The sequence below is a fragment of the Adiantum capillus-veneris genome, chromosome 16 (genome assembly GCF_014529385.1).
Source record: "Adiantum capillus-veneris isolate H3 chromosome 16, ASM1452938v2, whole genome shotgun sequence".
Classification (NCBI taxonomy): domain Eukaryota; kingdom Viridiplantae; phylum Streptophyta; class Polypodiopsida; order Polypodiales; family Pteridaceae; genus Adiantum; species Adiantum capillus-veneris.
Genome location: NC_140946.1, coordinates 91,181,420 through 91,208,474, shown reverse-complemented (window position 1 = coordinate 91,208,474; position 27,055 = coordinate 91,181,420). Strand labels below are relative to the sequence as shown.

The window sequence follows — 27,055 nt, the reverse complement described above, 5'->3', positions numbered from 1 at the left end:
CCCCTCACACCCTCTCTCTCCCCTACCCACTCCCTCTCGCCCCTACCCACCCCCTAGACCCTACCCTCACCCTCTCGCCCCTACCCACACCCCCCTCGCCCCTACCCACCCTCTTCCTCTCTCCTCGCCCCCACCCAGTCCCCCTCGCTCCTACCCACCCCCTCCCTCCCCCCTGGCCCCTATTCACCCCCTCCCTTCCTTCCTAGTCCTCACCACCTTATCCCCTACCCTCCCCTCCACTCTCCAGTGTTAACAAGACACAAGGCGTTGATTAATTCACCGGCACAATTCCAGTCAGATTTTGAGCTTGCCTTGAAGAATACCTTTTTTTTTTTGCGAATTCAAATCTTGATCTAAACCCGGGAGCATTCTGGTAGCCAACTCTTCGCCTTTTGGCCCATTTATAGTCGCCTTGTGACTTTCAGGCTTTTTCTTCATGCTGGGGCATTCTTCAGTTTCTGCTTCTGCTACTGGCAGATTATCTCTCGTGACAGGTGTCTGTACTTCTTCATCGTCTCCTACAAGTGCCTATATCCCTTTCCCTCAGAATTACTATCTTCTCTACACGCAGCTTCTTCAGTCTGGTTGGTCTATATTATCCTTTGCCAATTTTTCAGTGTTTGTCCACCGAGACCGTGAGTGGATTTGTGGCAAGCAACCTATATCAGGGCTATAGTGTCACTGGCACAAGACAAGCAGTTAGTTACAGTTGGGCTAGAGTTCAAACTGGACGGACTCTCGCCTGGGCAGTGACATGTGGCAAGTGATACGGATGGCGGTCCAGTGGATCAGCATCATCCACTTTGTATGGTTTAGTGTCTAGTCCCGAGTCCCGAGTCTAGAGTTCTGCACGCCACTGGCACTCTCCCTGCACATTGGAGCCTCGACATCCCCATTGTACCTTGAGTCCTGAGCTTGGAGCTGTGTGTGTTGCCAGCCAAAGTTGTATGGTTCTTTGAGCTTGTCGAGTTCCATTGAGTTGTGTCTACAGTTGTGTTTGAGTCGTGTCGTGTCTTGAGTCATATTGCACTTCTATGTTTGAGTCATGTTCCTGTGTGATGTTTCTTCTGTTGGAGTGAGGTTTCATGCATATTGCACTGAGGAGCACGCACTCTAGAGAGCACGACACCTTTTCCTTGCTTCAAGCTTTAGGGTCTTCCAAGAGATATCTCTTCTCTATTTTAGCCAGGGTTTAAGTTAGAACTAAGCTTTCCTTTTCTGTAACACTCGATGGTGACAAATCATCATCAATTTCCTTTTTTTATCTCTTATGGGCCATTTTGGCCTTTAAGAGACATTAATAATATATCTTTTGGTCTTTTGTTCTAATTCTGGACTACGTCTGTGCTATTGAGGAGCTAGGAGATACCATGTCTTTCCTTACTCTTCTCCAGAAGGCATGATGTGCCTTGTGTGGCGTTTGATATGCACCATGATCTTTAGACACATTTTGGACCTCCCTTGCTCTCTCCTTTTTGTTGTGTAACCCGCACGGTGCTTGTAAATAAGCAGCCTGCTGCTTAAGCAGGAATCTACAATTGCAAACTTTAATAAAAGTCTCACTAATTGCTATGAGCTAAATTTTGCATGTACTGACTGCTATTGCTGTGGTGAACATTATGTGTGCTTCTTGTGTTTCCTTTGCTTTTGTTGGACACTGCCAATGAATGCCCCTTATAAGCTTGCAAAGCACTGTTTGAAAGCTAGAGAGAAAGTGAGAGCTATGGGAGAAGGCCTTGGGCTGATCAATAAAGCTTCAAAAGCTGATGAATGCTGCTGACCATGGAAAGAACAGTATGGAACAATGCAAAGACATCACTTGCAGCAGATACAAAAATGAGAGGGCACCAATGCCATATATAGCTACCAAAACTGTAGCATCCCCTTAGATATTCACATGCATAAGTAGGGTGTCGCAGCCCTACTAACAATGTGGCAGTCCTACAAAGGGTAAAAAAATTGAAAGTGATAAAAAACCCTAAAAGTGCTATGCAATGTGGTGGCAAAGTCTAAGGCAACAAACTAGCCATACAACATGCCAAAAAGTGCTAATGGGAACAGGAGGAGATGACTTCTACCACGACCCCTGTCACGAGGACGTGGCAACTGCTAACTTTAGTTGTTGGTTTCTTTCCAATGATTTTTATTTAATTTTTGAGACCCTCTTTTTGAAGTTGTAAATGGTCGGACATTGCATGGCCAATGTGAACGGTAGTTTCATCCGCAGATGGGTAGTGGTCGGCACTGGAATTCGTATGGTAAGAGGATGTCTAGGCTCAGAGCAAGATCATATAGGCCCCCCCGTCGCACTTAGCAAGTTGGTGGATGTTAGGAAGTGAACTCAATAAAGGCCTAAAGTCAAGGTGTGACTGCCAACAGAAAGTATCCGACAGTTGGGCCACATTGCACTTTTGGATGCGGTTCCAATGAGGATAGATGGTCAGATGACCACAGGGAGCCCAATGAAATCATTTCCTAAAATTTAGGGAACTGCTATTTTGGGCCGTGAAATGTGTTCGCGTCATTACCTCCGGTATGACAAGGGGAACATTTTATTACTCTGCTGCAAAGTCAACTGATGCACAAGTTGAGAGATTTTTAAGCAGGAAGCCCAATGTGGGGAAATTGCATGTATGAGTGCCAAGTGGCACTTTTTGGTCAATTTACCAAGTTTGGGAGAACAGAACTCGTAACTGACTTTTTGGAGCAGTTTTGGAGGTTGTTAACACTGATTTTCAGCCATTTCTCTCCATTTTTTAGCTTCCCATGACTTTGCCTAGGTCCAAGGAGCTCATTTTCAGCATTGGAAGGCATCAGATGCGTGTTTACAAAGCTGTTTTGCTGCGTTTTCAACGATACGCAGGTTTTGGCAGCCATGGAAATCTTCCCCTTTTTGCATCTATTTGTTCACAGATGCATTACAGGTCAAGGACAAAAGAGGGGACGCTTGATTTATGCTGGGGGGATGCTTCATTGAGAACCTGTCATAGGTTAAGAGCTATGGAGTGCTTGCTTTCCTCTCTATGTACAGTGTGGTGCTAGGAGTGATGACCTGCACACTACACACTGCTCGCTCTCTCCCCTACGTGCAGTTATGTTATGCCCCACAAGAGGGCTCTTCATTTGACTGATGTACAGCTGTGTGGGTTCATGCTTTTGTGCTGAGGCAAGAGCCTCCTCGAGCAGGAACATGGGTAGTTAGATGCTACTCCAAAGCAGGTACCGGTGAGGGTCATAACCTCACCGTACAGGTGCATATTCAGCACTGTGTATGTGCAGAAACTTTGACTGTTTTTCAGCCACACGAACGCCAGAACCATTGGGAATAGTGCCCCACTGGCAGAGGACAGTTAGGGGACTGTTTGGGTTTGAAAACAGGGCAAAAACTAGGAATCAGAGGGTTTATGCCAGTGAAAGAGAGTTCCATCGGGGAAATTGGTTTCGCGCAAGTTTTGGGGTTGTTATGCTGCCGAAATTTGGCCAAAACGGGTAGTATCTAGCGGGATACTGGTAAAGGATTCCTAGGACTCTACTTTGTAATTTACCCTCTCAAAGTATAAAGAAATACCGAAAGGGGCGCCAATTTTGGGGCCTACAGGTTGTCGGGGTCTGCTCAGAGCATTCTAGCTTCCGAGCCGTATGTGTGCATAAGTGTTAATTCCCGTCGCAGGTTCCCTTTGCAAAGTGCTCTGTGTGTGTGTCTAAAGTAAAGAATTTTGGGTGAAAGCCAAAGTCTACCGCCCCACCACGGGCCGGTTACAACCCCTCTATGCTGAACGTATGTAATTTGCTTAAAACCTGCACGCTAGCTAATAAGTTACAGTTTAGAAGTCCTTCCATAATCTAAGCAGTCTTATAGGAAAGGTTTGTTGCAAATTGCAATGCACCTACAATATTTTTCTCTCAATGCTAATGTGCGGAAACCCATACAGTGAGGATCTCCAATTAGTTGTGTTGTATATGCAATGGAATCCACGTAACCCACAGACATTGAACTTGTTTAATGATTGAACAACCATGAGCCACAGTCCACTAAGCCTGTTAAATATAAGCCAGCCTCTTGCATAGGTTAGGAAGCCACACCTGTATTCTCTCGATTGTTTCCCAAGTGTCTCTGTAATTTTTCTACAGCCTGCAGACTGTGGGAGCAGAAATGGAAACAATCCGCACCATTGAGTCACAAATTAGCAAGCGAAGTTCTCTCTCACGGAAATAATTTGACTTCAACTTTTGCCACCTTCAAATCAATAGCTTAGCTGGTTATTACTACATTGTCATGCATGGATAGCTGAAGGAGATCTCCACAACAGAACACTTTGTGATCATGCAAGAGATGACAATGGGGGAGCCTTGTAGAACCATTCTTATCCTTCCTTCATGCTGGTGGTGGATGGCCGATGATACATATGTTCATATAGAGGTGATATTGACTGAAATGCGTGATTTTAACTAACCTCTGCTCAAGGCTTCACATGCTCAAAAGTAATCGTCTGTTGTCTGCACCAGGCCCACGCTTTTTAAAATTCAATATAAAAATGCTTTAGTACATCCTATTATAGTAAGAGACTTTTGTATGCATGTGATGAATCCTCTGCACAAGGGAACTCACTGCCAATATCTGCTCCCCGGGAGTGGTTCTCACTAGGACAGCGCATTTGATCTTATTGCATTTTTTCTATTGGACTTAGTTCTACACCCACTATTGGGCACTGACGACGTTAGTGGGGATGTCGTGGTATTTAGTCAATACTATGCATGATGGAGCTGATGGTTATATTGTCTTGTGGGTGACTACCATGGGTCTCTACCTTGCACTTTCCTTCAAGGGTGAATCTGGGCTTATCCTGGATTCATCTAGGTATATCTATTACACAGCTATCTGCCCTCCCTCTCAGTATGAAAGGAATTGCAGTAACATGTGCAAATGATTTTTCTTCTCCTTCTTGGCTGCATACCTAATCATGGAAATTGGGAGTGTCTCTTGTATGGATATCCAGACCACTTTGCACTTTGGCTTTACTTGTAAGCACTCCTTTTCTATGTTGGTATCACGTAAATTTTTTGTCTGTGGTGTGTAGATTCTTTTCCAAAACCTGCATGAGGGACATCACTAATAAATTTTATGTTTTAAGCTGTTTGTGTCTTTGATAGAAAAACATTATCTGCTGAAGAAGAAAGTTCTCTACTTTGTGTATGGGCTGCGGCATTCTGTGAAAAGCTGTATCTGGCTAGCTCTTGTTCTTGGAGTCTGGGAGGTGATATTTCAAGGGCACGAGGACACCCCAGCTGTCAACATAATGACAAGGGTCTGTTTTCTTTTTAAGCATGGCGCTCTCTTGACATCTCTGTACTTGATCAAAATTGACCACTTCATGTCACAGAAGCTAGATAAGGCTTTTTTTTTTCCGTTCCTGTAGATACTCTGGTGTTTTTTCACGGCATCTGTTGCTTGGATGTTGAAGGTCTTGGCAGTGAAGATTGCTGCAAACAGTTTCCATCGCAAAGCATACTTTGACAGGATACAAGACTGCCTTTTTAATCAATATGTTTTAGAGAGGCTAGCTGGACCTCCTTGTGGTCATTTTGCAGAAGAGTTGGATTCAGACCAAACAACCATCAACAAAAGAAAACATAAAACTGCTGCACAATCAGTCAAGGTTCAAACTGAACCAGATGCAAAGGCTCTTCCAAGAACGCAGTCTAAAAATGTCTATTCAGAAATGCTACTCGCAGATCAAACATCCGGTTTGGGCCTCTCAGGTCAACTACCCTCTCGTTCAAAGTTTGCTGCCATGTGGCACAAGGGCCGCAAAAGATTGAACAGCTTGACGACACAACATCAACATGATATGCAGGACAATGCAAATTATACTGGACACTTCAATGAAGCAAGGGCTCCAAATAGCATGCCAGAGGAGGCACCACAGCATAAATTTATAAACATAGGGCTCATGACACCTAAAGCAAGCACATCGATGCCAGTGTCAGACCAAAACACATCAGCCTCCTCAATTCCAACAAACTCAAGAACCTCAGATACAGTTCAACAAGAGAAATTACAAGGGCTAACCTCAGAGGTATATTTGCAATGCTACACTTATTTAAATGTACCTTTCTTACTAATAAAGAGAGGAAAAAAAAGGAAAGAAGGATGAAATAATAAGTAAAGAAAGACTATATTAGTGGCGGCCTATGAGACCAAAACAGTGCATACACTAGATTTGTCTCTCATTCAAGAGAAAACATTCAAGAGAAAAGGAAAGGAAGCCTATAGACTAGAGGCTAATAAAATGCCTATCAAAAAGTACATCCACAATCCAGCATATACACAAGATACTTTTGAAATCCTCTCTCAGTAGGGTTCATGAGAAGATGTATCTCTGCATAGCTGAGATGCCTTGACATCTTCCTTGTGTGACGCTGGATAATTAGCTATGACCTGTTTATGATGTAGGTGTCCGGGCTGCCTCCTTGGTGAGTGTGGGTGTCCTACCCGGCTGAGTGCCCCTGCTCTATCTAGAAAGACACCTCTCGAAGTTGAGGGCCTTGATGAATGATGTATTCTTGCTGATGTCTGAGTGATGATGAAGAAATGCATTATTGTGCTATTCTTGGATGGGCGTGGCTGGTCTGGTCTTTTCTCTCCTAGAGTGGCGGTCCAGTGTCTCTAAACTTCCAAGAGGATTTACCTCAAACATCTCTCATCCTGAACCCACATGACCCATCATAGCAGCCCAAAACCTTCCCAAGATAAGCAATGGTATCTGCATTGAATAAAATAGAATGCTGTACATCTGCCAATCTACTGCTTCTTTGTCTCGACTCTCTAACTCTCCATACAGAGTCAGGTCACTATTTTTTACAGAGGGACTACTTGGGGTGGCCCACACATGTTACCTAGTGATGCCCTAAGGCATCCTTCTTGATCAAGCCATCCAGCTTGGCAGCTCATGATGCCTGAGGATGCAAGATCTTCATATCGTAGATGAGGTCTACATCAGAGGCTATGGAGCATCGTAGAGTGACATCGAGCACGTCCCCCCAGAGAGCTGACTATGGAGAACATTTGAGGCCATACTGCAGAGACCTATGAGAGAGTTCATGGGATGATCACTTTTGTATACTTTCTCCATTGTACACCTCATTAGCCCTCCCCTTATGTTTTGAGATGGTGTATTATGTGATGCTGATGCTGATGATGATGATGTAGGGTAGGCTAACATCCCACCTACTCTAGGTACCTTATTTTTATTTTTATGTTCCCTAGACATTGTACTACAGTCACACAAGAATGTAACCTTTTGGTCTCATAGGTCATTATGGCCTTTTGAAAACGTTAATATAACGTTTCATTTCTGTGTGGAGTATTCAGCCAGCCAGTCACTGTAAATGATTTTATCGTGAGTTGATGGGTCCAGCTGAGCATTAGCCCATTCTGGTTGTCTCTGTTATCTTCTGTTCTGCATCGACTTAGATGCCACACATCACACTTTTCCTTCTATGACTGACTTCTTGTCATAAAGAACCTGTGATTCCATAGGTTTATGGCACTTATGTATGGGTGTGCTAAAGATATGCATTGCAAAATCTAGGACGATGCTGACGATTAATCAGCTAATGTCCTGTACAGAAAATCAATAAACTACTGCATCCTGTGTCAGCCATCAAAGGTATCCTCAGACAGACATTGCATTTCTGCCTTTTGCATTATCTTCATTTGGGGTTTTCACTCACCTTAAGGTCTCCCACTCATAATATGTAATTTCACCAGAAAAAGAATGTGTATATGTGTGTGTTTGAAACTCCTGAAATTTTAATGTTGCTTGTCCAAAGACTCCAAATGCATGTTCTCTCTAAACTAGAAACTCTAAACTTCCTGATCACTTTTAAAATTTCTGGTGAGTACGTTGAGAAGCTTTTACACTTTACCTTGATTGTACACGTACAAAACTAAAGCACCTGAAGCTTAAGAAATGTTTGATAACTTTTTTATGCAGACAGTTTCAGTTTGGACACTCAAAAAGCTAATGAGGACAATTAGAAGTACAAATTTAAAGGCTTACTCGTCTATTTTGTCCCATGAGAAAGGTGATGCAACAATAAATAGTGAGGTTCAAGCAAGGATTGCTGCAAAACAGGTTTTTCTACTTCCAAGCATTTTTTTGAATTCTGGATAAACAATGTGCTTGCATGCCCTGCGTGATTCCACCAAATCTTGATTTTTTAGTGCAGTTCCATTTGAAAAAGAATAAAGGAAAACTACCAAAATACCCCTCAAGTTTCGACTAAAATTCCCAATATGTCCTTGAAATTTTCCAAAATCCCCAATCTACCCCCCATGATAATAGAAAACATGCGAAAACGATAATCTTTTACAAGTTTCCATACAAAGCACTCTATTCAAACAATTGAGCATGTCAAAATGCGGATTCTTGATGGTATTATGGACTCAAGAGATAAAATAGCTCGATATTAACACACGCAAATGCTACTGTTTTTGGGTATGCGGGTGATTATTTGTGGCTAACAATTATCTAAATACATGTTTATGCTTTTGTATATTCTCTTTGGGAAAATTGGAGCAATTCCTTGTAAAAAATGGCACAAGGGTATTTTGGGAATTTCCAAAAATTTGAGGGCTATTCAAGTAATTTTTCCAAGAATAAATATGTAGAAATGTCTAGCTTGAGAGTTTTGTAAATCTCAATGTGTGACTCAGGGGGATTCAAATGAAAGGAGACCTTTTAAGGTGGCTTTTCATAATTTTATCAGTTAGTGGAATTTTTGTCCAAGTAACATTTTGTTTCAAATTGCGTGTCCAGGTTTTTAACAACATGGCTAAACATGGACAAAAGAGAATCACTCTCCAGAACTTCATCTATTTTTTACCAGAGGAGCACTTAGCCAGGGCTTTTGCCATGTTTGAAACGACAGAAAATGGAGAGATCACAAAAGAGTCGTTTATAAAATGGGTCGTCAATGTTTATACAGAAAGAAGGGCCCTTTGTTTGACATTGAATGATAATAAAACAGTTGTGGAGAAGCTGCATAGACTGTTAAATGCAGTATGTATATGGCAACAAATCAAGGGGAATACATAAAGAAATTTTACAGGAGCAAGGATAATCTAAGTAAACAAACTTTTTTTTTGTATCAGGTGCTAATAATGATCCTGATTCCAGTGTTTGTGTTGATATTTGGAGTTGAAACACCAAAAATACTCGTCTTTTTCACATCTCTTGTCCTGCCCTCTGTATTCATGTTTGGCAACTCGGCAAAGAACGTGTTTGAGTCCTTGATTTTCCTCTTTGTTACACACCCATTTGATGTAGGAGATCGCATTGTCGTGGACGGTCAGACAATGCTCGTAGAGGTATTGCAGTTTATGAATTGTCTTTTGTAGGTTTCAAATTTTTGGCTGCACAGGAGATACTGCCTGAGTTCGACCACTATTCTAAGCAGATTTTTTTTTCTGAACAGGAAATGAACATTCTAAATACCGTACTGCTCAGGTGAGCATATATACTCGCTATTTTTTTGCATATTGTACTTGTTTTTAACAAGAAATACATTGATGTATGGGTTGTAAGGAACCTGACGACATGAGGGAGAGAAAGATATAGTAGTACTTTCTTTTAAAGCCAAAATGGTCCATGAGACCAGAACAAGGTACAACTGGTGATCATATCTCGCATCATTAAGTGTCGCAAAAAAAGATTGCCTCAAAAGGAGAAGACCGTTACGTTGCCGTGCTCTTTGATGATGAACAATGATGGCACGAATTCGCTAATGGTGTTGTGCGTAGAGAGAGCGAGAGTATGAGAGTTAATTCTGACTTAATTCTATAAGTCTGAGAGTTTGAGTCTTCACAGTGGAATCAGAGCAAATCAAGAACCGGCCTGTGAAGCGCCTACACACGTACAAACACATAGTGCTGTATGGAAGCAGCAGAATGGTGGTGCCTTCTCACACATAAAGAAATTCTTATGTAGTTTACTAATCGCAGACACCCACCCACCCACTCGTAATTGCAGACTGTGGAGTAAAAGAAGTGACATACCGGATTATGGTAATGTATACCCAGGAATAAACTTCATATTGATGTGCCTCTTTGGCAAGCAAAGCCCTTCAAATTCATCATGACTTTAAACCAAAGCCTCCTCAATTCTACCACACCCACCGCTCTCTTGCAGACTATGAGTGCCCACGATACATCACTAGGGTGGTCTCTTGTATGCTAACCCGTCTCTATGACACAAGCCTGTAAGGGTAACCCAAGCCCATTGGACGCCTGTAAGCAAGGTCCTTGTGGTCATGGACGTCTTGCTTTACAAATGGCAATGGCCCTGTCAAAGGTTTCTCCTCTAGAGACGTGTCTATGATAGGGTAAGTTAGTGGATGAGGATGTAGAAACTGTTGGAGCTGTATACTAAACATTTCTGTAAGTGCTTCTTGTATTGGCAGCATGGGACTCATTTCTCTCGTCCCTCAGTAGATTCTCTCTATGACACCTAAGCTCCAATAAAAGGAGCCCAAACACTCTTATGCTCAAAGGACGGGAGCTAAGGTCCCTTTAGGAGTCTAAATGAAACCACATTGACATGTGCATACCATCATCTAGAGTCTCCCAACATGGCTAGCTAACGACATGACTCAATTCCAATCTAGCATAACGATGACTTGGAAGCTTTCACAAGCCATGTATGTAAGATACTGATCTATTAAGTGCCTCAACCATAAGCGGTGTAGCTCCCAATTCCACTATGTCAACCTCATGTGGCATTGTGGCCTCACATTGGATCATCCTATAGATCATATCTCTCCATCCACATATATCTGACCACACAACTACGATGGTCAAGATCAGGTACCAAATATGTAACCCATACAATAATGTGGATGTCACAAATGTATCAAACAACAATAGCTCGGCATGGGTATAACCGGCTTGTACACCGTAGAGGGCGGTACTAATTTGATTACATGTTAACTTTACATAGAGCAGTGGGAAGAAAAAAAGAACACAGATGCGTCCAATGACTCATTGCGCACTTGAGACCGACACCTTAAAGGCCCCAAAGATTGGCACCCCTTTCGGTATTTCTTTATTCAACTGAAAATAAACGAACCAATTTCTTAGATCAAAGTCTCACAAAGCTGTCCAAACATAGAGAGGGCTGAAATTGCAAGTTCTTGACCCAATTTCGGCAGCATAACAATGCCAAATCCCCTGTAGGTCAAAAGTACCCGTCTAAGACGGATTCCCTCGCGATTTAGAAGCTTTGTGGGGAGCTGTAACAGAATTTCAGCGTGCTGTAATTCTCTGTTTTTCCACTGTTAGGTGCCCAAAACCCTGTACACGCATCCCAAGGCTTTATCGAGGCTCCCTTGGTGATTCCTTGTAGTTTAGGTGCGAAACCCTAAACCTGCAGAAAAACACAGCAGGCTGTAATTCTCTGTTTTGGATCGTATTTAGCGGAGCGAACATGTCTACGCGTATCCCTAGGGCTCCCGCACGCAATGGGACAGTTCCTCTGTAATTTGGACGAGTTCTCATGCGAGAAAATTCTCCAAATTCACAATCTTTTGCGATTAAACTGTGCGTACTTGTGGAGGATTAGCAATTAGCTAATCCAGTTCCTTTTGCCTTGGCAAACGCGCATAAAATGTACATAGTTAATTGAGAAGCCCAACTAGTGGGGCGTTACCATATGTGCAAAGGGGAGAGAGATGCACGAGCGAAAATCATCGCGCTACATGAGACAAAGGAGAAGGCAAGCTTTCCATTAAAGCTGTGAACCTGCACCCACTACTCACACACACTCTGTAGCTCACTTCATGTTCAAAAATCAGCCTTCACTCTCAATGGGCGCCCCCTCTTGGGATGAGAGTCTCAAGAAGTGTGTGTTGACTTGCAGGTTGCTCTCCTACTGCCATGTGTCCACTTTGCCTCTTAAAGTTGTGACTTGCCATGCGGCCCAAATTCCATTTGGCGCACATAGGCTTCCATACTCATCAGAATTCAGTGCTAACTGACCTGACCAGTCCTAGACTGACCGACCTAGACTCCCGATATGAGAAACCTGTTCTGCCATAGCCATTTCACACTAGCCATGCAATGTCCACTTGTACCTTTTCAAGGGTTCCAGGGAAACAAGTAAAAATAAATTATATAAAAATATGTAGTACATATTTAAAGAAGACAAGAGGAAAAATACACTTCCTGATGACACAGCCCACCCTTGAAATACTGCAAGCGACCTCGCTTACATGCCAATAATACATGCGAATATCTCTTGATATCACATATATTCTATGATGGGAATCCAAGATATACATGCTTCACAGACAATTCAAACTAGACAAGATTCAAAGGTGAGCATCCCTTTGTAAGAATAAAAGGATCCCAACGTGTGCTCGCTGCTGCTGTACCCTGCCCCCCCTCGCCATCGCTGAAACCCCCCCCCCCCCCCCCCCCCCCCTGCTTCGTTTCGCGCCATCCCTGCCCTGCATTGCGCACTCACGCGCTAGCCTCCCTCGCCCTCTGCCCACTCGCGCCAGCCGGCCTCCTCCACCCCTCTCGCTGCCTCAGTCCGCCTCTGCCTCTGCCCGCCTTCCCTCACCCTACTCAGCCAGCAGCCCCCTCAGTCCACCTTCCGTAGCCCTCCTTCGCCGCCCACCCCCCTATGTGCACCTTTAGCCCCCCCCCCCAAGGCCTGGCTCTGTTTAGCCCTGCAGTGGTGTTTTCCCTGGGACTCTACTCGCCGGGTTTCACAGGTGTTTTGTCTTCACGCACCCCCTTTCCATCACAGCAGCATACACAGATGGAGGCTCATGCTCCGCCCCAGAGGGACTTCTCAGAAGCCCCCTCGCCCGACCCTACAGAGCCCATTGCTCTTTCACTGAAAGAGCAAGCGAGCCTCGCTACAGAGGTGGAGCTCCTCCAAGCGACCTCCGTCATCTGCAAGATTCTCGACACCAGACCCAATAGAGGAGAGCTGCGTGATCTTCTCCAGGCCCGCCTCCTCGCAGAGGTGGGCAAGATCTTGGATGTTCAGTTCCTCGGACGTCGCTACTATCATTTAGAGTTTGAGACCTCCGAGATGGCGTTCAAGGTCATGGCGATGAGCCCCTTGACCATCCGAGCAGTTCGAGCCCACTTTCGACAGTGCAGACATGGTTTTGACCCAGCTTCAGATGTTCTGGTAGAGGAGGTAGACCTTCCCATCTCCGTCTGCTTTCTTGGTTTGAGGAGGGAGTACCTACCACTTTTGTACAGGATAGGCTTAGAGATTGGGAATGTCCTGGAGACATCTCGCACGGCAGCCTCAGTAGCTGCCAAGGCAGCCGGCATTCCCTTAGTACGTGTTCTCGTTAGGGACACCCACACTCTCCCGAAGGTCATCCTACTTCCTCGATGAGTGGGGGTTGGTTCCTACAGAGCGTGGAGTATTCGGGCCTCCCCAATCAGTGTTTCATTTGTCGACAGATGGGCCATCTTGCGAAGGCCTGTCCACGGAGGAGGCCCTGACCTACATCACAGGCCCAGGCCCACCAGCCCCAGTCCCAGCCCTCAAGGGCTGGCCAGCAGCAGCAAGCAGAGTCACAAAGTACGCATGCAGAGCCACCATCCGAGCATGGGGCTCAAGCGGAGGAGGGCTGACAGCAGGTTTGTGGTCGACGTCGGTAGGGGCCACTGCGCCAGCCTGGCACTCAAAGTGGTCCTCAGGCTCCTACCTAGCAGCAGTGGGTTCCCACGGGGAATCGATTCGACCCTCTTCAGCAGGACGAGGTCCCTGCTCCAGCCTCCACCTCAGCCTCACCCTTGACAACCCCTCCTCCCCCCGAGTTCTCCCCCTCTTCACCCCCCCCCCCCCCCCCCCCCCCCCCCCCCCCCCCCTCCTCCTCCCTTTGCCTCTCCATCTCGCCCTCCTACCTTTGCCAATCCCCCTCGCCCCCCCTCTCCCCTTGCTCCCTCACCTCCTCCCGATCCAGCCCCGCAGCCGTCCCAGGGGGTAGGGCAATCCTCGGCTGCTAGGAGATCTCTTGGCAGCGCCTTTGCCACGAGTCGCTTGGCGAGAGAGGACAGCCTTTCTTACGACCCCCTCTTCTAGTGCAGACGTCTCCCTTTACAGTAGTTCCTCGTGGTCTGACGAGCTTCGACATTCATCGTTGTTGGGATTTCTTTGCCTACGACTTTACACGTTTTCTCGGTGACTCCTCACCAGACCTTGAGGCAGCTTGCTTCAGAGTTCATGTACTGTTCCTTGCAGCTAGGGCGATAGAGTCCTTGGACTTAGCTGTTGGCTTCTCTTTTTGGCCATTGGCCAAGTTTTCTGTGACACCTCCAGACGCAGCAGGATGTAGACACATTGTGGTTCACTTCTTTGCTGACACACAGAGCCCGCCATGATATGTGCACATACATGAGGACTCCTGGACAGAGGAGGTTGCTTTACGCACGGCTCGGTCTACTTTGCTTGGGCTAGACACTCTTTGCAGTCACGCCTATCTCGAGGACGCTTGGATACGGATTACTCCCCATCCAAGCTTGCCTCGAAGATAGCACGGTTAGCTGCTGCTGCAGCATCAATTCTCTCTCGCTCCCCATGAGGATCGTCTCATGGAATGTACAAGGATTAGGTGGGACCCAGTTTCAGCGTCAGAGGGGCCGACTGCGTCAGGAGCTTCAGCGATGCCTTGTGGAAGGAGAGATTGACCTTCTTATGCTACAGGAGCACCATCTATGTGAGAGCCGCATTAGACATTATGGTTAGCTTTTGCGTGGACGATATGAGACTTTTTGGTCAGCTGCATTTGGACCTGGAGGCATCCAGGGCGGGGTATGTACGACTATTGGGAATTCTTTGCAGCGGGCCATTGTGGGCAGAGAGATTATTGTGCCAGGCAGGGCTCAGTGGATCACTATGCAGGTTCAAGGTTGTCTCCAGGGCTTCCTGAACATCTATGCGCCCAATGTGGCGAGTGCAGAGTTTTGGTCTCAGATTGTTGAGTCTTTGCCGCAGGTAGAGCAATGGTGCATAGGGGGTGACTTCAATATGTTGGAGGACCCCTCTGATAGGATTGGTGGTAGTCATACTACTGTGCATTGAGTTGCGCTGGCACTTGGGCGAGGTTTTGTATGACTGCGGGTTTCAGATGTGTGGCAGCATTCTAGCTTTGAGGCCCCCAAACAGCCTGGCCTTCTCTCGTTTGGACCGTATAGTGGGAGGAGTGAATCTATCTTGGATAGATCGCTTCTACACTAGTGACCACTTCTGTGACTTGGGTGGGACAGGTGGCATTTTGGTAGGGACTTCCTTTTCGGACCATGCACTAGTGATCCTCACAGTGACTGATAGGCAGAGGAGGGAGAGCACGATGCTACGCATCCCTGAGAGGGTCTTGCTGAACTCTGCGCTCAGAGAGCAAGTGGAGGCTCTTTGGACAGAGAGCTTAGACATGCAGGATTCTCCTGCTGACAAAGTGGCCTCAGGACTTGCTCAGCTTAGTCGATTCTTTCTTCAGGAGTCTTCGCCTCACCTGGCTGCAGCGAGAGAGGAGCAGCGTCTCCGACTGGGTGTTTCTTCCTTGCAGAGGATGCAGGAGCAGTATCCAGACAATCCTTGGTTGGAGAAGCAGTTACAGCAGGCTTGCCAGAAGCTCGTCAGCACAGAGGAGAGGCGCCATGAGTTTGCTTTCCATCGACAGGCATCTCAGTGGACCGAGGTGGTGATAGAGTGACATGCACTTTCTTTGAGGCAGTGTGACCCCGGCATATGCATGCCAAGGTCAGCCAGTTGAGGAGGCTAGACGGGTCAGTGTCGGCAGAGCCAGAGGATATGCGTGCAGTTGCTACTGACTTCTATCGTGATCTACCGTCTGCGGAGCCTCGGTTAGAGCGTCAGGATGCATGCAGAGAGCAGGTGTGGGCATAGATGCCTTGTCTTGTGACCGAGGAGATGCACTAGAGGCTTGAGCTGCTCTTCAGCTAGAGGAGCTACACACGGCTCTTAGAGCACTACCCCGTGGTGGCTGTCCAGGTGAGGATGGCTTGATTCCTAGCTTTTTCTTGGAGTACTTGGACTTGCTTGTCTCAGATCTCTGAAGTGCTTTTCAGTTCATCCTGCACACAGGAGAGATGCCTGAAAGTATGAGTGAGGGCCTGATTTACCTCATTCCCAAGGATGGTGGCTCCTTGGATAAGATTCGATAGTGGCGCCCCATCACCATCCTCAACTCAGCCTACAAAATTCTTGCCAAGGCTCTGAGTTTGAGGATACAGCCACTTCTAGAGAGCATTATACATTGGACACAGACAGGTTTTGTCGTAGTATCCTTGACAACATCTTTCTGTTTTGGGAGGCTTCTGCCCTCGCACGGCTCCATGGTGAGGATCTGGTGATACTTCTTCTCGATTTTGAGAAGGCCTACGACAGAATTGACTGGGAATTTTTGGAGGGCACTCTATGCAGGATGGGCTTCTCATATGCTTGGATCAAAGGTGTGTCAGCTCTGTACAGTCAGGTACTTTTTTTAGGAGGGAGAGGTGATCGTTTCATGCTCAAACGTTCGGTCAGACAGGGCTGCCCTCTTGCCCCCTTCCTCTTTCTGTTCTGAGGCGATGAGCAGGTTTTTGGTTTCACAGCAAGTTGGTTACGTGGCTTAGCGCTCCCTATTGGGGGAGATGAGCTACTGGACGTTGAGTTTGCAGACGACTCAACCTTGTACTTGGATGGCCAGGAGGCCAACCTTCACAGGTGTGAGCAGGCTCTTGAGACTTTTGTTGTGTATCAGGCGCACTGATCTACTGGAGAAAGACAGTGGCTTTCTCGGTTGGTAGTGCTCCTACGCCTGATTGGATGCCATGTGCCTGTTTAGAAGGCACTTGCCTTGGCAAGCGTGCATCAAACCCCCAGAAATGTACATAGTCCACTGAGAAGCCAAACTAGTGGGGCATTACCATGTGTGCAAAGTGGAGAGAGAGTTTATGAGAGAAAATCATCGCGCTACATGAGACAAAGGAGAAGGCAAGCTTTTCATTACAGCCGTGAACCTGCACCCACTACCCATGCACACTCTGTAGGTCACTTCATGTTCAAAAATCAGCCTCCACTCGCAAAATGGGTGCCTCCTCTTGGGATGAGAGTCTCTGGAAGTGGTTGTTGACTTGCTCTCCTACTGCCATGTGTCTAGTTTGCCTCTTTTGAGTTAATGCCCTAGTTCCCACCAACTTATTAATTTGTAAGTGACTTGCCAGGTGGCCCAAATTCCATTTGGGGCACACATGCTTCCATACTCATCAGAATTCAATGCTAACTGGCCCAACCAGTCCGAGACTGACCGACCTAGACTCCCGATGTGAAAAACCTGTTCGGCCGCAATCGTTTCATTTTGGCATGCAATGTCCACTTGCATCTTTTCAAGGGTTCCGGGGAAAACAAGTAAAAAGAAATTAAATAAAAATGTATAGGAAATAGGAAAATACACCTCCTGGTGACATTGGGTGTCACATAGTGATAACGTGGTGTGCCCAATTGGAATAGAAATGGCCGAGTGGACAAGACATTAAACCCAAGAGAACTTTAGAAGTTGTGGCCGAGGGGCCTACAAAGGGATTAGGATTGAAAAACCCTAACCGAGCAACTTAAAGAACTTATGGAGCACTTGTCGAGGGGCCTAAAACCCTAAAAGTCAAAATCTTAACCTCTAAGGAAAATTTTCGTAAAACGCGCTGACATGCTGACGTGGTAGGCTGTACAATTACTGTAAATTGCGTTGCTGATGATGACGTGGTAGATTGTAAGGAATTCTGCGTTTTGCGCTGCTAGCAGTTTTGGGTAGCTTTTGAGGACAATTGCTTTTGGGTTGAAGTGCTTTTGAATTGATGCTTTTGGGGGTTTTCTTTTGGGCATCCCTTGTACTGTTTATAAGTGCCCTTTGGGCTACTCCAGAGAGTATCTGGAATGTCACAAATTGATGATGTGGCAGTTGTACGGCCATCTGTGAATTGCGCTGACATGGCAACTGTACATATCGTCGCTTTTCGCGCTGACATGCCACGTGGACAACTGTACGAATTTCCGCCAATTGCGATGATTGCTTTTTGGGCAGTTTTTGGAAATTAGATGCGTTTGAGTTATTGCTTTTGAGCTGAATGATTTTAGGGCTCTGCTTTTGGGGCATCCCTTGTAAGAATAAATAGACCCTTGGGCCTCACTGTGGAGAGTGGTAGCTGTACGGCCCTCCGTGAATTACACTGACATTTGCGCTGACTGCTTTTTGGGCAGTTTTTGGAAATTAGATGCTTTTGAGTTCTTGCTTTTGAATTGAATGATTTTGGGGCTTTGCTTTTGGGGCATCCCTTGTAAGAATAGTAAGACCATTGAGGCCTCACTCTACAGAGCATCTGGACACAGAGTCTGAGAGCAAAGGTCCCGTGGGTGTTGTACTTTTCTCAAGCATTAATATAGAAATAAATACCGAAATAGGCGCCAGATTTTGGGGCCAATACCTCTAGGCACGGAACTATGCCGAGCTGTGTCGGCTCAAATTTTAAAGTTGTGAAGTAGTTTAAGTGATTCTCTCGTGTGTCGTGTCAGATTCTTGACTTGGGATGCCCAAGTCTGTAACATGGACACAGAGTCTTAGAGAGAGTTGGACCCTCGGGAGTTGTACTTTGCGAGCATAAGAATAAAGAAATACCAGAAGCGGTGTCAGTCTTTGGGACTTGTGTGTTGTCATGCAGCTCCGCTGCCATGATGAGATAAAGAGCAGAAAAATGCAAGCTAAGCTTCTTTGAAGCCTACACATTTACTAAGCAGTGATCAGGGCTTGATAACAGGCCAAGTTTAATGATTAATGTATCCCAAATGCGGCTTAAAAGGGCCAACTGATGCCTTAATGATGCCAAAAAGGGCTATGCTTGATGTGAGCACAAATGGGATATTATGACCTAAGACTGTAGTGCTTGAAGTGCTCTAGTGGCCTGTCTTTACGGCTCGTCGATTGGAGCTACGATGAAGAAGTTATGGCAGTTTAAAGTTTAAGTCGATTGCAGATCCGTAGCGGATTGGGCAACTGCAGCTGAGGTGGAAGAATTGAAATGAATGCACGGGCCTGAAGTGCTCACTTCGTGGAGCGCGTCGATCTTTTCAGATTAGTGATTGGAGTTCTGGTTGCCAAGATATCGCCAGTTTAAGTTTCCGCGGGGGTCGGTTCTGTGCTAGGCCGGTCACCTCGGTCGGAGCGCCATCTGGAAATTTACAGCCTTAGCAGAGTTTGTATGCGTTCTATGCAGTTTGAGAAGTCTACGGCTTGGCAGGCAGAGTCCGGTGTCAGTTATCGGCAATGCTGAGCTGGATTATTTTAGCATTATTCTAGATGTCGGAATGGGCAATAAAAATTCACGATGATATTGTTAGTCAATGACTGCTCGAGAAAAATGTGCTGCTAGGTAATGCTTGGCCGATATGCATGTTAAACGTGGTGCCTTTACAAAAGCATGCCTTGCTTGATAAGCATGCTTAATGTGGTGCCGTTACAAAAGCACAAACAGTGCTTGAAGAGCTTCGTGTTCGTAATGTAATCTCTTGGGATGCATTGACTGCGGGGTATACTTACGTGGGCAGGGCCAATATGTATGCCTAATGTGGTGCCCTTATGAGATAAGGGCCGCATGCCCATAATCTTATGAGATAAGGGCCGCCGCCCATAACCTTATGAGGTATGGCCGCCCAATTAAGGGGCATGGCCAATGGCCACTCAATAAATGTGTGTAAAAGGGGAAGAAAAAGAAAAGCATGGCGAGCAGGGGTAGCAAGCAGAACCTACGTAGGGAGAAGAAGAGCTCATCGCGAGCTGGGTGAAACTCGGACGCCAACGACCCAGTGACGGGATTTTCGCAGCATCTCAAGGCGACCAGATTCGGAGCCGTTCCGCCCGGCTTTCGCGCGCATCATTTCCGCCAGTGCCACGTCATAGGGGTGTTTTTCTTGGCCTCCCTAGCAACAACGGCGCCGTCGTTGCTAAGGGAGGGAGGGGCTTAAAATAGATGGGTATTGCATGTAGGGAAGTTAACGAGGAGAAGAAAAAGGCCAACAAAGGAAGAACTCCATCGAAGCTTGCTCGAAGGCAAGAAGAGGAGGTGGTCGAAGCTTGCTCGAAGGCAAGAAGAGGAGGTGATCAAAGCTTACTCAAAGGCAGGAAGAGGATTCGAGGAAAGCCGGAAACGAGGAGAAGAGGAGGGCATAACACGAGGGCAAGAAGAAACGAAGGAAGGAGGCAAGCTCTCGCTCTTGATTTCCAATTCAACCAAGGCAAAGCATCTCTCTCTTGATCGGCAATCCAACCAATGCAAGGGGAACTCGTCCTCGAAGCAACCAAAGCAAAGGAGAGACTCTCTCTCTCTCTCTCTCTCTCTCTCTCTCTCTCTCTCTCTCTCTCTCTCTCTCTCTCTCTCTCTCTCTCTCGACTGTGGAGAGCAGGCTCGAGGCTTGAAGCCGGTGAAGCACTAAGAAAGGGAAAGCTTGGACAACCAAAGCAAGAAAGGCTTGTCGAAGTCGAAGAAAAGCAAGGGAGTAAACTTGAAGCAAGCAAGGGCAAGCTTGGTCGAAGCAACCAAGGGAGTAAGCTTAAAACAGGCAAGAAGAGAGTTGGAGCTCGGCAAGGAAAGCTGACTTGAAGCTCGTAAGCGGTAATTAAGGCAGAGTAAAGCATATAAAGCAGGGAGCATGAAAATTGAAGCAGCGAATAGAATTGAAACTTGCAGATTCCAAGGCAATTGAAGCAGATAATTCAAAGACAGTATAAAGCAACAGGAGGACATTTCCACAACCGTCATCATATAGAGATTGAATTAATCATTCTGTTAAGCTCGGTGTCGTTAACGGCCCGGTTAATTCTGTAAAGCGGGAGCTTAAACTCCTAGTTAGCAGATGATCCAAGTGACGGTGCTGTTAACAGCCCGCCTTGGCGTAAGGACTAAGTTGTACTCAAAGTAATATTCAATTAATTGATGATTGCGGTGATTGGTAGAGCTGTCATTGTCTCTTGTTCTCTCTCTTTCACACCTCCCACAGCTAGAGGCCCTGCGCTTGCCCGGCTCACGTAGCGAACACATATCCCCCGACAGCGTGTTGGCTCGGAACTCTGTCGTGCCGTGTCGATTCTCTCTCTCTCTCTCTCTCTCTCTCTCTCTCTCTCTCTCTCTCTCTCTCTCTCTCTCTCTCTCTCTCTCTCTCTCTCTCTCATCAAGCTTAGTGATTTTGCAGTTTCTATTCGTATGCTGCTATTGATTTCTCGCTTGGAGTGTCCAAGCTTGTAACAGTGGTATCAGAGCTCAAAAAGATTCTTCTTCTATGGAGGATTCTATCCCTTTTGTAGCGCACATGGGTTCTCGCGGAGAATCTGACAGAGACAACACCACTTTGCTGGGAGATGAAGAAAAGTTGAAACCTAGCACGGGAATTGAAGAAACCAACAGAGATCTAGGCAAATTTTCGATGGGGAATTTTTGCAAGAGCAGAGTACAAACGTCAACAACAGGTCGACAAGTGTGTAAAAGGATTGATCAAGTACTCTAGACACCCAAAATATGTGAAGCATCTCAAGAATTACCCAATTGATGAGATTCACTTGAGATGGCGAGAGGTCGTCGATTCTCCTCTCAAGGTGGGAAGAAAACTAAAATAAAAGCCGAGTGTCATGGATGCTTGAGAGTCAGTCGCTGCCTGCATCATCGCCTATGTCATCGCCTACATCATCGCTAGAAGGCTCTAGAAGAATCTAGAAGGATCTAGAAGATTCTAGAAAGTTCTAAAAGTATCTAGGAGATTCTAGAAGTTTCTAGAAGCATGGAGAAGATTCCGGAAGAATCTAGAAGTTTCTGGAAAGCTCTAGAAAGTTGAAGAAGGATCCAGAAGGTTCTAGAAGGACTAGAAGGATCAAGAAGGTTCTAGAAGATTCTAACCTCCTCAAGAAGAATCTAAAAAGTCCTAACCTCCTCAAGTAACCTCCTCAAGCACTAGTATAAATAGGGGTCTTGGTCCACAAGCCCCTCGGTCTTGCCAACACCAATTGTGAGCCTCCTATGAGGAAATCCCTCTTCTAGTTCTTATGTTCAAGTCTGCTCCTTGCAATCAAGCCTTGTCTTGTGCTCGAGTCATGTAATCCAATTCTTGTATCTAGCTCTCTTAATAAAGTATTAAGTCTTGTAATCAATATTAAGCTTATTATCAAATCCAAGTTCTTGTACATTGTGAGCGCCTCTTCTTGCTCTCTTCTAGCTCTATACGCGCTCATAACAGTTTGGCAAGACTACCATCTCTTAATCTTCTCAAGCCATCATGGCCGACGATGGAAGGTGTCATCAACGCATTGCAAAGCATCCAAGCTCAGTTACAAGAACTTCGCGAGAGTAATGCTCAACTTCAAGCAGGGCAACCCCTAATCTTGGGACCGGCGTTGCAAAATCTTCAATGTCAAATTCAAGAGCTTCAAGAGACAAGCACACATCAAGCACAAGCTGCAAGATCTAGCTATTCTCAACAACAGAAGAAGGAGCTGAAGGTCATCATGCCTGAAAAATTTGATGGGACTAGATCAAAGTTTAGAGGTTTTCTCTAACAAGTGCGTCTCTTCATTCGAATGCAACGAGAGCGTCATCCAGATGATGCCTCTCAAGTAGGCCTTATTGGGACCCTCCTCTCGGGTACAGCTCTCTCCTGGTTTGCTCCCTTACTTGAAAAAGTATCTCCTCTTCTTCATGACTTTGAAGCTTTTGTGCGGGAGTTCTCAGCAACCTTTGGGGATACTGATAGAGCAAGGGTTCCTGAAACCAAACTTAGAAATCTCCGCCAAGGATCAAGACCTGCATCCATCTATGCATCCAAATTTCAACAGCTCACTTGTGATCTGACTTGGCATAAGGAATATTTCATTAGCCAATTTCGGTGGGGATTAAAGGATGACGTAAAAGATCTTTTATTGACTATACCAAAGGTTCACACACTAAGCGAGTTCATCTCTCAAGCAATAGAATGTGATAATCGACTATTTGAGAGGAGACAAGAGAGGCGTCTTGGGACACCATTGCGACCCCAAACAGAAGTGACACATAATGGCTACACACCTCAACAGGGCCATGAATCAAGCATTGAGCCCATGCAAATTGATTCAGCACAGTTTCAACCTTTCTCGGCCCAGGAGAAGCAAAGGCGACGCATTAATGGCTTATGTGTGTATTGTGGAGAGCAGGGGCACATAGTTCGACAGTGTCCAAGGAAGAGAAGGATGAAGGTTCATGGTGGAATGGCCTCAACGTGTTCGGAAAACATGGACGTCCAACCCCAATAGAGAACGACCGGTTGGACAAAAGACGAGAAAAAAAAGGTCTCTTTCTTCCCGTTGATTCCACTTCAAGTTTTATGCTACCAGTCAAGATCCATATGCCGGGTAGGCACATGGATTGTGAAGCATTACTAGATTCAGGCACAACGGTGTGCTTCATGGACAAAGAATTTGCAAAAGAACAAGGCATACCACTTGTGGAGAAGTCTAATCCAGCAACTGTAGAAGTCATTGATGGTCGTCCCATGAATACGTACAGCTCACCGGAAAGCTTCCAAGATGCAAGGTAAAGTGTCCTTGAGGTGTACTTCTGACCTACAGGGGATTTGGCGTCGTTATGCTGCTGAAATCAGGTATTTGTGAGCTCGTTATTGATGAGTTTTTTCTAAGACACAGGTCTCCATTGTCATAAAGATTGACCATGTAAAAATTGGGGCAAATCCATCACAAAATGATACAAGGGTATATTGTGAATTCTTGAAATTTGATGGAATTTCCACAAATTTCAGGGGAATTTTGGTAATTTTCCCTTCTGTTAACACCAGAAGAAATGGCCGAATGGAGGTTGCATATCGAGTCTAGAACACTCAGACTACATATGACCAAATTTCCCACAAACTTTCCCCATTTGAGCTTGAATTGTCTTTTACCAATAATAGGGTCACTTGAGTTCAACATTAACATTATGCCTTCAAGGGTGGGTTTATGAGTGTCCCAAATATGCAAAATCTGTTGGGGCTTGCATGCAATTTAGGAGGACATATAATCTTTCCAAACGTCGTAGCACTAACAGACAATAGGTGTTTCCAAGTTCTAGGAAAGTCTTGAATTTCTACACACACAGGACATTGATGCCTTATTTAAGTCTGATAATCTTTTGTTAGAGACCAAGGCAAAACATGAATCATCTGTGCGCTATAGAAAGGAGGAGACATTTCCAACAACTGATTTTTAGCACTTACATCAGAAAGAAGAATCTCATAGAATCCTTTGACACCAAAGAAAACACCCTACACTGTTTTAAGACAATAATTGACCCACTGTGCTACATCTTGTGCAAATGACATTTTTCCAAGAAAAAATAGGATCACTGCATTTTGAGCATATTGACGTAACAGATCAATGAGATCTTTTGCAGGAATCAAAATTTCAGTGGAAGGCAAAGCACCTTCCCAAGATTTCAAGGCATCGGAGAAATTCTCTATCAAGCATAGATGCAGAGCCTGTAAATCTTTAGGAAGTTCAAGAGCCATGCTTTTTCTACGTTTGTAGACCTTGTGACAATCCAATAAAAGTTCAGACATGAAAAATCCCACATCTAAGCAAGCTTCGAGACGACGTACAGAATGAAGAAAACAGCAGCTAAGATTCACAGGAAACTTTGAGCTCAAAACTCAACCTCTTGAAGGGCAGGGAGCAGCAGAAGCTTTAAAATATACAGTAGCTCACATGAAGTGACACACAGCAAAAAACACACTATACCAAAGCATACATGGTGATGAAAAGTATTAAAGCCAAACTATTAGAATTGAAATAAACGCTGCAACGAGCAGCTAAAGTGAAGAAGGAAGATGAACCGTGAGGTTCTCTCACCCATCACACACACGCACACACTTTTTTAACTAAAATTAATATACCACACACACAACATGCATGCGCACGCACGCACACACCTCGATTATGATAGCACAGGTTGTTGTCTTGTAATAACACTAAATTTGCATTTGTAGAGCACCCTCACCATATGTCCTTAAATATGAATTTTCTAAATTTTGGGTGGCTGCAGCTCTTGTAATGAGAAGCTGTATTACCCAAACTCGCTTCTTTGCACGAAGCCAATCTCGAATTATTATCGAAGTCCAGATATGTGGGACTCAATCGAGTTCCAGATTCACATGCGAACTCCTCTAGAGAAAATTGCGGAGCTGAAGGACAGGATTCAGAAGCACATTGAGGGGCTGCCACAGTACTGGTATCCGGAATTCAAAGTGGTCTGCAAAGACATAGAGGACTGCACAAAAATGAAGATGGCCATGTGGATGAGACATCATCTCAACTACCAGGTACTTACTCCTTTCTACAAATAGGGATGGCTAAACCAGTTCACAATACAAAGCACTTTGGCATGTTGTTTAGCTAGACTCTTGAGCCACTACTCCCCAAGTTAATTAGGGACTACTAGCATTGGCATTATGCATTAATAAAAGTGTTGATTAGTGTCTGTACAAGAGTATTTGCATTCTCTTAGTATGTCTCAACGAGTTTGAAAAATAATATTCATCATCAAGTGAGGATATTCTGAGGGAGTATTGATAAGCTTATTAATTAAGCATATTCATAAGGTCACTGTTAGTGTGTGTACATAACATGGAAGGTGCCAATCAAAATCACACTGTAATTATGTGCATTTGCCAAAGTATTGTTCAGTATGAAGAGCTTGTAGATTTTCTGTCCTTGTGTCCGTTGAAGAGAACCATTTCTACACATTTGACGCAGTTTCAAATCCTTAAAAGGCACATAAAATTGTGTTTTTGTCTTTTTTGAAGATATTCTTTTTAAGCACTAATGCAAACAATTTGCTTGTTGTTGCAGGAAGGAGGTGAGAGGTTTCAACGACGGAGTAATCTACTGCTATATTTGAAGCAGCAACTAGAGGATCTAGAGATTAGCTACAGATTGCCCCAACAAGAGATACTGGTCACAGGAGTTCCAATGCTGTGTGAAAGTCAAAAAATCACATGACACACTTTGTATTTAAGAGGCTAGCAATGAGGGTGCGGTGGGTCGCTTGTTGGCATATGCTTGACTCTGATTTGTAGTTGGGTCAAGTATTGGAACACCTCTGTTCGACAGGATGACAGTCTTTTGAACTGAAAATGGGCTTTGTAAATAAACTCAATGCAGGCGAGGACTTGAAGGTAACTATCCCATTTGGGGATAACTTCATACATACCTCTTTTGTTTTCTTTTTTATGATGGTTAATTGATTATTCCAATTCAAAAGTTTTTCAAGATATAAAGCACATGGCTTACACATAAAACATGTACAAAACCTCATCTGATATCGAGTGACTTGAGACATTTACAAAAAAAATAGTGTGCAACCATTGGGAAGCATGTTCCTTGTGAACGATTTGAGCATCGATCTGAAAAGAGACCCACTGAAGCAATAGACCACGAACAGGCCTAGTATGGCTTGTCCACCCCGAGCAGGATGAAGAATAAAAGCATGGCGTAGGGTCCATTTATGCCGAAGGCCCATCCGCTGAAAGTAAACAAACACCGCTGCATTCACATCTTTCCCTACAGAGTCGTCATAGCCAAAAGGCAATTGTTGAGATTGCTCATTGTAACCAAAGCAAGCTTTGGAGGATAAAATTAAGGTTCTCATGATTGTCAAAGCTTGAATAAGAGAGCAATGTCTTGTTAAGCTGAACACTTGCCTGTAAAAGCTTGAGAAAAAATCTTAGAACCATGAGTGATGAAGACCTTGCCTATAAAAGTACCAGCTGAAGAAATCGATGTGCTTGAGGAGGTGCCAATCCAGTTGAAGTTACCTCAGGCACCTGAGATGGTTTGAATGTTTCTCAATGGGATCGTGGAATCAGGAAAGATTCTCCCACGTCATGTGCAGAGTGCTACCTAAGCTAAAAGTCCATCAATCCCTTGAAGGGGGGTCTTTTGACATTTTTGTAAGTTGATTATT

General features: G+C 45.1%; 1 protein-coding gene across 4 annotated transcripts in view; it reads left to right on the top strand.

Moving 5' to 3' along the window:
• LOC147439440 (mechanosensitive ion channel protein 10-like) overlaps positions 1-26,369 on the top strand; it is a 97,482-nt gene extending 71,113 nt beyond the window's left edge. For 2 of the 4 annotated variants that reach the window (XM_086485293.1, XM_086485294.1), the window contains exons 3-10: positions 5,133-5,306; positions 5,418-6,077; positions 7,998-8,138; positions 8,823-9,065; positions 9,158-9,373; positions 9,481-9,512; positions 25,136-25,412; positions 25,942-26,369. In XM_086485293.1, coding sequence (XP_086341419.1) covers positions 5,133-5,306; positions 5,418-6,077; positions 7,998-8,138; positions 8,823-9,065; positions 9,158-9,373; positions 9,481-9,512; positions 25,136-25,412; positions 25,942-26,091 — 1,893 coding nt within the window. In that variant the 3' untranslated portion in view covers positions 26,092-26,369. The remainder of the gene's footprint in view (positions 1-5,132; positions 5,307-5,417; positions 6,078-7,997; positions 8,139-8,822; positions 9,066-9,157; positions 9,374-9,480; positions 9,513-25,135; positions 25,413-25,941) is intronic. The other 2 variants (XM_086485295.1, XM_086485296.1) reach the window with 2 other exon arrangements.
• Positions 26,370-27,055: the final 686 nt, after the last annotated feature.